This window comes from Belonocnema kinseyi, chromosome 10, assembly GCF_010883055.1.
Source record: "Belonocnema kinseyi isolate 2016_QV_RU_SX_M_011 chromosome 10, B_treatae_v1, whole genome shotgun sequence".
In the NCBI taxonomy this organism is placed as follows: Eukaryota; Metazoa; Arthropoda; class Insecta; order Hymenoptera; family Cynipidae; genus Belonocnema; species Belonocnema kinseyi.
The window spans coordinates 34,375,270-34,386,860 of NC_046666.1; the positions used below are offsets into that span (position 1 = coordinate 34,375,270).

Here is an 11,591-nt window from a genome sequence, read left to right on the forward strand (position 1 = left end):
TGAGGAGGTAGCAAAAGCGAGTAGGAAAGAGTAGGTGATCAAGTAAGAAAAAATAGAGAAAATGAGTGGAAACCAGGAGAGGGTGAGTAGAGGAAGTGAGGGCAGTTGAAGAATTGAAAGTGAAGGGTGGAGAAGTAGAGGAAATGAGGGTTGGGAAAGTAAGGTAGGTGAAGGTTAGAAAGATTAAATTAATGTCTTAACAGGCTACGAAACCCTTTATATAAAAAACCCTTATAAAAAAATTGATAAATAATTTACCTTGAGAATACCGCGAATGTGCATTTTGGCAATCATTTCAGCAGTAAAAAGGAATGTAACAATGAGGTCGCAGACGAAAGTGACATATTGAAGGGATGGAACTTTTTCAAAGGTCTTAGGAGTGTTTAGACAAACCGAAGCTAGGGAAACAAGGGCACAAAGCCTCATTAATCTCCGGACCCACAGCTGAAATTAAAAATAGAGTTAAATTTGTGTAAATCAGCTTCAAGTACCTATTTATCTTATTAATAGGTTTACTTACCTTCTCCTTTAACTAGGGTTGATACTGGTCAGGGAATAATGGAAAATTAGGGAAAGTCAGGGAATTTAAGACTGGTCAGGGAAAACCTAACAGGGAATTTTCAGTAACCTGATTTTGAATCAAATTTGATTATTTTGTTGAAAATTTAAGATTTTCTTGTAAATTTTTTGCTTTTTGGTTGAAAATTCGTGTTTTTGGGTTCACAATTCAACTATTTTGGTAAAAAATTTAACTTTTAGTTGGGAAACCAATCAGTTTTAATTAAAAATTAAACGATTCTGTTAAAATTTCTTCTTTTTTCATTTAATTTATTTTTCGTTAATAACTTATATTTTTCGATTGAAAATTGAACTACTTAGTTGAAAGTAAAAATATTTCGTTTAACATTTTTTTTTATTATGATTAACTATTTTAGGTGAAAATGATTTTTTTCTTGTGTGAGAATTGATCTCTTTTGTAGAAAAAAATGTTGTTGTCAATTAATTCTTTTTACCTGAAAATTTAACAATTCCGTATTTGGTTTAAAATTAATCTTCTTCAGTTGACAAAAAAAACCGTTTAGCTGAAAATTTATGTATTTGTTGAGCATTCAAATATTTTGTTGGAAATTCGTCTTTTTCGCTATGGATTGAGTTTTTTTTTAATAATAATGTAGTTATTCTATTTTTTGTTAAAAATCTATCTTTTTAGTTGAAAATTCATATATTCTATAAAAAATTACAGTATTTAGTTAAAAATTAATTTATTCAGTAAAATATATGTTTTTAATTCAACTGTTATTTATTTCTAATTATTGAACTGCTAATTCAGTTATTCTATTTTTAAAAAATTAAAAATATATAATTTTCAGTTGAAAATTCATGTACTTTGTTGAAAATTTAACATTTTTGGTAGAAATGTCACCTTTTTGTTGGGAATTGAACTTCTTGGTTACCAACATTTTTTGATAAAAGATTCATAATTAAAGTTAAAAACACAATTTCTTTGTTTAAAAATTAAACGATTTTGTTTAATTTTTACTGTTTAATTCAACTATTTGTAACAAAAATATTTTTTTCTTAACTGAAAATCTAGCTATTCTTTTCTTGGTTAAGAATTTCTATTTCTTAGTTGAAAATTAATGTAATTTTTGGAAATTGTGTCTTTTTTGGTAGAAAATTCACACTTTTAGTTGAAAATTAAATTATTTCAGTAAAAATTAATTTCTGTGTTAAAATATTTATCGCTAATAGTTTAATATTTCAACTGCTTTCGTGGAAAATCAATTGTTTTTGTGGCAATATCAACTATTACACTTATTGTAGAGAACTAATTTGTTTTTTGTTAGAGATTCATCGCTTTAATTGAAAATTGACTTTTTTAATTGTCATTAAAAGTCTTCAAGATAAATTTTGAAACGAACATTCTTTTTCTATTATTGATTTCATAAGTGTTTGGTTTTTTTCTTACCTGAAAGAAAAATTTACAATGATCAGGGAACAATTAGGGAAAGTCAGGAAATTTCGAAATCGGGATTTTGTAGCAATCCTGTTTATGTAAAATAAAAAATTTTTTTTTCCTACCTTGTTCACCCACTCGATGTCGGCACTCTCATTGAGGAACTCCTCCGGGCCATAATCGGCCAGGACGGGTTCCCCTTTGAGGCTTTGCTTTCGCCCCAACATCATAATAGGGATTATGTTCGCAATCGTGAGGCCTGAAAGTTTATCTGATTAAGCAAAAAAAAGTTTTTTTATTTCTGATCCTTTTATCAGAGTGAAGTGATTTAAGATTCAGTAAATTATTATCAAAATGTAATAAAAAGAAAGCTGTAGTTAATATTTTTGTCAATTAACCCCATCAGTTATTTTAGTCTTATTTTCTATGTACCATTTTCCGAAAACTAAAAAGGAAATTCCAGAATTTAAAGGGAAGTTCAGAAATAGAAGAATATTCTAGAAAATGCTAGAACAGTCTAGAACATTCCAGAACATTCTGTAATATTCAAGAGTACTCTAGAAAAGTTAAGAACTTTCCAGAATTCTTGTAAAATTTTAGAAATATAGAATCAGGATGTCTACCTGATCGGAAATTTTTTTTATCTGGGAAAACCTGGGAAATGACCGGGAATATGATCCAATGAGAGGAATTTTTTTTAATATAAAATTTTCATTTGCAAATAATAATATTACAGAATTGGCCACATTCTTGTTCTAATTTTTAGAAAAAGGTAATTACTATATTTTTTATTTAGAATAGAAAATGTAAAAATAAATATAATTGACTTACAATAGGAAATTTTTGGAAATAAAAGTAATCGTTTATTGGAAAAGGAAATTTCCGTAAAGAATTATAATTTAGACTCAGGGATAGGAATTATAATTTTCATTGTAGGTTCACTTCGGAATAGGAAATTTTGTTGAGAATTTTAATTTTTACTTTAGAAAAAGAATTTCAATTCTGATTTAAAAGAAGGGAATTAAAAAAATTCTTCTTCCAAAGAAAAATTCGTCACAATTTAATACTTTCCGCTTAAAAATGCTGGAAAATAAGAATTTGATATATTTTTGAATTATTATAGAAAATTTTGTAATTATAATTCTGAATTTGAACATAGAATTTTTCAGTTGAATACAACTGTTTTTTGATTGAAATTAAAGTTCTTTTTCTTTGAAATGTCAACTATTACATATTTCGTTGAAAATTTATATTTGTCGGTTAAAAATGGAACTACTTATTTGAAAGCGTAACTATTTTGATGAAAAAGTGTGGCTTATGATACATCATTTTAATTAAAAAACCTTAATTTTTTAATTTATAAATTGAGCTCCTTTCTTGAAAATTATTTTTTTTCCAAATTGATTTTAAACTTGAAAATTTAAAAATTCCATCTTTGTTTGAATATTTATTTTCTTAACGGAAAATTTAGCTATTCTATTTTGGGTTCAAAATGTATATTTTTTAGTTGCAAATAAATGTATTTTTGTTGAAAATTCGTCTTTTTGGTAGAAAATTCACCTTTTTCGTTGAAAATTAAATTATTTGCCTTAAACTATTTTTTTCCAAAAGATTCATCGTTATAGGGGAAAATTCATTTCTTTGGTAAAAAAATTCACGATTTCATTTAATTCTTTTCTTTGTAAAAATTTAATTTTTTAACCTGAAAATATAACTGTTTCATTCTATCTTAAAATTTAATTCTTTTTAGTTCATATTTCATCTATTTTATGCAAAAAAATTTACTTTTTTGGTTTGAAAATTAAATTATTTTGGTAGAAAACTTACATTTACGGGTTGGAAAAGCAACTTTTTTGTAGAAAATTCATATTTTTGCTTTAAAATTCAACCATTTTAAATACATTTTTTTTCATTATTAGATGAGGAATCTTAGTTGAAAAACAATCTTCTTTATTTAAAGTTCTACTATTTAGTTGAAGATTCATGTACTGTTTAAGGTTTCAACTATATTCTTGAGAATTGATCTTTTTGGTTGAATTCTACTATTTTTATTGACATTTTGTTTTAACCGGGCATTTAGCGATTCTACAGGGTGGACACGCTGGGGCTTATGTACATGGCGAGTTGAATGCTACCCGAATTGCACAACAGCAGGGGAGAAGCCATTATACAGGGGTATTTTCATATTTCGCGCCTTTAAAGTTGCATTCGGATCGGCCATTCGGCCAAGTCCGTGCATCTTCGGATCAAGTTCATGATAGTTTCCATGGTTGCGTCCGAAACTTCAAGCGGTTATGTTCAGATTCACCTGTTTTCCCTAATCGCTGTCAGTAAATGTAGGCAATGTTAATTTAAAGTTTACGCATGTAATATTTCATTCACTTTATTTGAAAACTATCCTGTGCATTCATAACATACCTTTTTTATGCTGTAAAAAGAAGCGTTAAACACCATTCACTCTTCGCTCACTGGAAGCATAGAATATTATTACTATTTTATAGTATTTGTCACTTAGCAGCCATTCTATAATGTTATTGGCACAGAAAAAAATGAAGTTTACTTCTCAGTTCACATGTCTCACTTCATTATAAATAAACACTTTTATTATTTGTTAATTACTATATAACATAACCTATATTGTTTTGACACTTGTATCCGTTTGAAGTTTCGAACGCAACCATGGAAACTATTGTATACTTGATCCGAAGATGCACGGACTTGACCGAATGGCCGATCCGAATGAAACTTTAAAGGTGCGAAATATGAAAATACCCCTGTATAATGGCTTCTCCTCTGCTGTTGTGCAATTCGGGTAGTATTCAACTCGCCATGTATGTAAGCGCCAGCGTGTCCACCCTGTATGTTAGTAGAAAATTGATCTTTTGTAGAAATAAGATTCTTGTATTTTGTTAAAATTTCATCTGTTTTGGTAGAAAATCACCTCTTGGGTTTAAAATTAAAATTTTTGGTTAAAAATTCATCACTATAGGTAAAATTGATTTCTTTGGCTAAAAATTCGTATTTTTTGGTTGCATTCGATTGTGTTTTGAAAACTGTTATTTTTAATAGTGAATTTAACTACTCTATTTTTGGTTCAAAGTTTTGTTGTTGTTGAAAATTTATATTTTTGCTTTTAAAACCTTTGAAATGTTTAGAAATCTCTTGGAATCTTATAAAATCGTTTGAAGATATTAAAATCTATTGCATTTTTTATCAAATTTATACTTATAATTTTTAAAACTTCTCGTTTTGAAACCAGAAATCTTACAAAATCTTTTGAAATTATTAAAATCCTTTAACACGTTTAGAGATCTCTTGAAATCTTTAAAAATCGTTTGACATGATTGAAATCTATTCAATTTTGTTCAAATTTATGTTCATAATTTTAAAAAATTTCCTTTTTGAAACTAGAAATCTTTTAGATACTTTAAAATGATTAGAAATCTCTAGAAATCTTACAAAATTGTTTGAAATGACTTAAATATATTAAATTTTGTTCAAATTTATACATATGTTTTTTTTAGATTTAATGCTTTCACGATTATTCATTTTGATAAAAAGGGATATTTCGGGTTCCAATTGTGTAAAAACCAGGAATCAGAAATCTTTTAAATCCTTTAAAATGTTTAAAAATGTCTTGCAATCTTCAAAAATCACTTGAAATCATTGAAGTGATTAAAACTTTTTTTAAATTCAGAATTATTTTAAAAATCATTGTACCAAACCAGAAATCTGTCAAAAAGTTTAAAAATCTATTTAAATATTTGCAAGTCGTTTCAAATCATTGAAATATTTGGAATTCTATTCAAATTCAGAATTTTTCTAAATGGAGAGAAATCTCTTGAAATTTTAAAAAATCGTGTAAAATAATTGAAATATTTTGAAGTTTGTCCAAATCCGGGATTCTTTAAAAAAATTCATTTTCAAAATCGAAAATCTTTTAAAATTTTTATAAATCTGTTGAAATCTTTAAAAATCGTTTGAAATCATTGGAATATTTTGATTTTCGTTCTAATTCAGAATTCATCTGAAAAATGCACTGTTGTGCAACTTACAATTCTTTAAAAAAAAACCCTTTCAGAAATCGGAAATATTTTTAAATGTTTAAAAATCTATTTAAATATTTGCAAATCGTTTAAAATCATTGAAATATTTAAATTTTATTCAGTTTCACAATTTTTTTAAATGTAGAGAAATCTCTTGAAAATTTTTAAAATCGTTTGAAATAATTGCAATATTTTGAAATATATTTAAATCCAGGATTCTTTAAAAAAAATCCATTTTTGAAATAAAAAATCTTTAAAAATGTTAAGAAATCTTTTGAAATCTTTAAAATTCGTTTAAAACCATTGAAATATTTTGAATTTTGTTTAAATTCAGATTTAAAAAAAAAACCTTGTCGAAATCAGAAATCTTAAAAAATCTTTAGAAATCTCTTGAAATATTTAAAAATCGTTTGAAATCATTCAAAGCTTTTGAATTTTGTTCATAAGTATACTTATAATTCTTTTTAAAAAATCGCTTTTCGAAATCGCAAATCTTTTTAAATGTTCAGAAACCTTTTGCAATATTTAAAAATCGCTTGAAATAATTGAAATATTAAAAATTTTCTTCAAATTCAGAATAAAAAAAAAATAGTGCACTGAATAAGAAATCTTTTGAAATCTTTTGAATTTTGTTCAAGTTCAAAATTCTTTTTAAACATTCTCAATTTCAAATCAGGAATATTTAAAATTTAAAATTTTTTTTAGAAATCTCTCGAACTTTTTAACTATCGTGTAAAATCATTGAAATATTTAGAAATTGGTTCAAATTCAAAATTATTTTAACAAATCCACTTTTCCAATTCAGAAAATATAAAAAATGTTTCGAAATCCTTTTAAATATTTAAAAATCTTTTCGAAATATTCAAATTTTTGAAACTTTTTTAATTTAAACGAGAAAATTTAACAATTGGCCGGGCGAAACCATGGAAATAAGCAGGAATTTAAAATCTTCCGTCGGGTAGACACCTTAAAAATGCTTTACATGATTTAAGATAATATTGGAAGATTTCAGAATTTTCCAGAGATCCTAATTTTTTAGAAAATCCCTGAGAAAATCTTTCTCGACTTTAAATGATGTCCATATTAATATTATAATATAAATAAATCTATTTATTGAATTTATTGATGAAATTATTAATAAATAAATCAAGCGACGACTGAAAACCTTGAAAAATTAAGTGAGAAAGGAAAAATCGAAACTTTTTATTAACTCAGAAGAAAAATAATCCCATCCGTTTGATCAACAACGAATTTACTACTGAGCTTACACCACATCACCCTGCCTTGAATAATATGAAGTTATGTAACCAAATACTGAAATAGCAAATAAAAAAATAAGAATTTCTATTAATAAAAAGAGGAGATCAATCAGTTTACTTATTTCTTATTTTCTTAATGTCTCACTATAAATTCATGTTGCACAAATTTACATATCATATGTATAATGAGACTAAAATTAGTGAATAAAATATTTCAACGAAAAGTTCTAATACGTTCACAAAGTTAAAAATGATAAAAAAATTATTTAAGTAAAAAATTATAACTTTTCATTGAAATATTTTCTATCTTACATCTATCGACAACAACACCATCGTTACAATTATTTTTTTTTAGACATCAAAGGGAGCAATGATATATACGAATGAATCACTCTTCTACGTCACATCAATATGTGCACAAACTGTCTCCAACAGATGTTCGAGTTAAAACAATTTTTATATTTAATCTGATATCAATTTATCTTATCATTATTATTCAATTAACCTAATTTTAATTCCGTGATTGATTTACTCGATTTTAAGGAATGAAAATAATAAATAATTAGAATAAAAAATAGTTGAGTATGCAAAATTCAATTATAATTCAAATTTAAATCAGTGAAAATTGGACAGATTCAATTAATCAAGCATGTTTTTACTGAATAATCAGTCATTTCTGTTGACAAAATAATATCTTTAACATATTTTAATATTGACTACTTCCAAATTTAAAATTCATGAAAATATGTTTAATAAATCATTAAAAATAAATAATTCACCTAATAAAAGTGACTCATTAAATAATCGAAAATGACTGATTTGATTAATGTCAAAATTGATTGATGAATCAGTCACTTCTAACTCTTTTAACTGACAAAAACAGAGTGACCAAAATCTTTAAGTATGTAATATTTCATTACACTGTAAATTAAAACTAGTAACAATTTTACTGATTCAAATATTCAAGTCTATTTTGACTATAAAATCAGCTATTTCTACTGACAAAATATTTGTGTTAACGTATGCTAATATTAAATGTCTAAAAGTTTTAAAATTTACAATATCTAATTTAATTTAATTTTTAGATTAATGATTTATTCAGTGTAAATTACTTGTTGAGTCAGTCAACTTTAATGACTTTTGGTACAACAGAATGTTCTGATTTATTCGGCCGAAGTGAATTATTTCTTCAATGAAAATCTGTTTTATAGATTATTGAAAATCAATTATTTAAATTATTAGAATTAATCACGATATAATTTTAAATGACTAAATCGATCAATGAGAAAATCGGATAAAGTTATCCGTCAAAATTGATTGGTGAATCAATGACTTTTGATTCATGTACATTTAGAGTGACAAAAGTAGTTAAATATGCAATATTTCATCGAACTCAAAAGTTAAACCAGTAAAAATTTGATTTGATAAATTAATGAAGCATGGTTTTACTGAAAAACAGTCATTTCTGCTGACAAAATAATTGCTTGAACATATTCTCAAGATGAGTAAATACAATCTTTAAATTTCTGCAAATCTATTTAATAAATTACTGACTAAAGTGATCAGTCAAAATTGATTGATAAATAATTACTGAATTTTTACTGATTCACATTTATAGTATGTAGAGTATAGAGTATTGGAGTATTTAGAGTATTTTTACAAAAAATCAGTGATTTCTGTTTGAAAATCTAAGGTATTTTAATATTGACTGCTTGAAAATATTAATTTCATATTTTGTGCAATCAAGATCAATGAAAAAAATTAACTTAAGTGAAGAGTCACATTTGATTGATGAATCACTCACTTTTGACTGATTTACATTCAGAGTGATGAAAAAACTTAAGTAATCAATATTTCATTAAACTCTAAAGTTAAATCAGTAGAATTTTGACTGATTCAATAGATCGAGCATATTTTGAGTGACAAATTAGCTGCTTTAACATATATGCTAATATTGACTGTTTAAAAAAAATGTAATTTCATTATTTTGTTCAATCAAGATCAATTTTTTCATTCAGTGTAAATTACTTTTAAAAACAAATGAAAATGTGTTTGATAAATCATTTTAAATAATTTATTTAACCTTTAAAAGTTACTGATTAGATCAATCAAAATTACATAATTGAGGAATAAGAAAAATTGATTAAATAGATCAGTCAAAATCTATTGATAAATCACTCATTTTAGACTGATTTATATTCAGAGTGAGAATATCAATTTTTTAAAAAGTGACATATAATAAGTTAACAAATAGTAGTTTAATGGTAATTTTATTGTGTTTAGCTTCTCTTTTCTGTTGGAGATGAAATTTTTGTGGTAATGGGCTTTACTGTCACAGTGATGAACATAATAAGGGTAAAATGACAACTTCCTTAAAAAACATTTAATGATAACTCACAGTCAACTAGAATGTATGAACAATGAACACAATGATTATTGTATACACTAAAGGAGACTAGATACTATATTCAATTAATAGTTTTATCACTTCTTAAATTGCGATTACATTTTTAATACCGTTCACATTCAATATTTTATCTAAATTATAAAAAATCTGAAAATGCTAATAATTTGAACTTTACTATTCTAATAGATGTGTGTGTATCAGGGCGGAATGCAAATGTTAAAGATTAATCGAATCACTACGGCCAAGAAAAAAAAGTTATGGTTTGGCATTTGAAACAAAGATTTTTCTGTTCGGTTTTTGAATTTCAAAATTAAAAGAGTTCCCTGCGTATCAGAATATTAAGGCAAATTTTTTGCAATTAACATTTTTTGTGTTAAATTATTTTAAAAAGTTGGAAAAAATGTTGTTCATGATAGTAGTATAGCTACATAGACAGTTCTACGTCACTTATCGACCGAGCAAGTTTCGGTTTTATCCTAAGTTACATTCGGTCAGTAAAATATAGGGGTTGGTAATGTAGGTTCTTGCTAGATTAGCATTGAAACATTAGTCGGCAAAACAGGGGAGACCGTAATTTTTTACATTAATATTTTGTTATCAGTCGGTAAAAATGAAAATATAAAAATTATCCACCTCTCTATTTTTACCGATTATTGGTAAAGTTATAATATAATAAAATTACCGGTCTCTTTGTTTTAGCTGCTGATGATAATTCAGTATGCGACATAACTTTGCTCGTTCCGTAAGTGACTAGGGTTGTGAGCAATGAAACGTTTCTATGTAACATTGAAACTTTCACTTGAAACTTGCAAATGTTTCACAGTCAAAGTTTCATCGTTTCATGAAACATTGGGGGGAAAGGAGAGAATTTCCATATGCGCATGCGCCGAAATCAGATCAGGTTAGGTATGTGGGACTCGTATCATATGCCGCTTCGCCACAAGTTTAAACATATTTTGAAATTTTATTTAGCGTTTCTCAATGTTTCTCAGTGTTTCCGCAGTAAAATTGTGATATTGGTGAAAATATTATAAATTATTGCTCTGAATACTTCAAAATGCCTCAGTCTATTAATTATAACTAATAAATATATATATTAACTTAATATAGAAAAATTGGGTTTTAAAAATTCTTAATCATGTAACTGTATTTGCTATAAAACTCAATTTTGTTCATAAATTTTTAGTATTTAATTTAAGGGGAAATTATCAAAACGTATTGCATTATTTAATTGCTTATTTAATCAACAATTACTTGAGAAAATGTGAATTGATTTCAACTTTTGATTATATGCGGTTTGAATTTTCCTGCCATCGTCTTTGAAAAATTGCAATGTTTCACGAGACCTTGAAAGTTTCATGAAACTTTTCATTGAAACAAAGTTTCATGAAATTTTACAACCCTATAAGTGACGTAGAACTGTCATAGCTATACAACTTATGATGCAACTTTTTGAATATCTGTATACAAAGCATGTTTTTCTTTTGGAATTTATTAATTTAACATTTAAACAAAAACCATACATGTTCCTTTTATTCAAACTAAACAAATTTCAAATTCCACTACTAAAAAATGTACCTACACAGAAAATTTTTTGAGCAAGCATCTGTATTCTTAGTGGCAACGCAGCGCCACCACGACGCTTGGTGCAGTGGCCAGATCACATTTAAGTAAGCTATAGTACGAGGGTAGTTCAATAAGTCCTTATAATGAAGTATAAAAACAATTTTTTTTGGGTAAATTTTTTTTTATTTTTCAACATAATCTCCTTGGAGCTCTATACACTTAGTCAATCGTTTTTCAAGTTTTTTTAATCCTTAAGAAAAGTGCGTTTTCGGAAGTTCCTCAAAATAAGCACTTACAGAGGCAATTACGTCTTCGTTGTCTGGAAATCTCTGTCCACCGAGCCATTTTTTCAAGTT

At 26.3% G+C, this 11,591-nt stretch overlaps 1 protein-coding gene across 1 annotated transcript in view; it reads right to left on the minus strand.

Annotated features, from left to right (window-relative positions):
- The window catches only part of LOC117182002 (sodium leak channel non-selective protein), a 35,747-nt gene extending 33,563 nt beyond the window's left edge, over nt 1–2,184 (minus strand). The window contains exons 1-2 of the mRNA XM_033375021.1: nt 2,083–2,184; nt 259–444 (exon numbers count right to left, since the gene is read on the minus strand). Coding sequence (XP_033230912.1) covers nt 259–444; nt 2,083–2,184 — 288 coding nt within the window. The remainder of the gene's footprint in view (nt 1–258; nt 445–2,082) is intronic.
- Between the last annotated feature and the right edge of the window lie 9,407 nt (nt 2,185–11,591).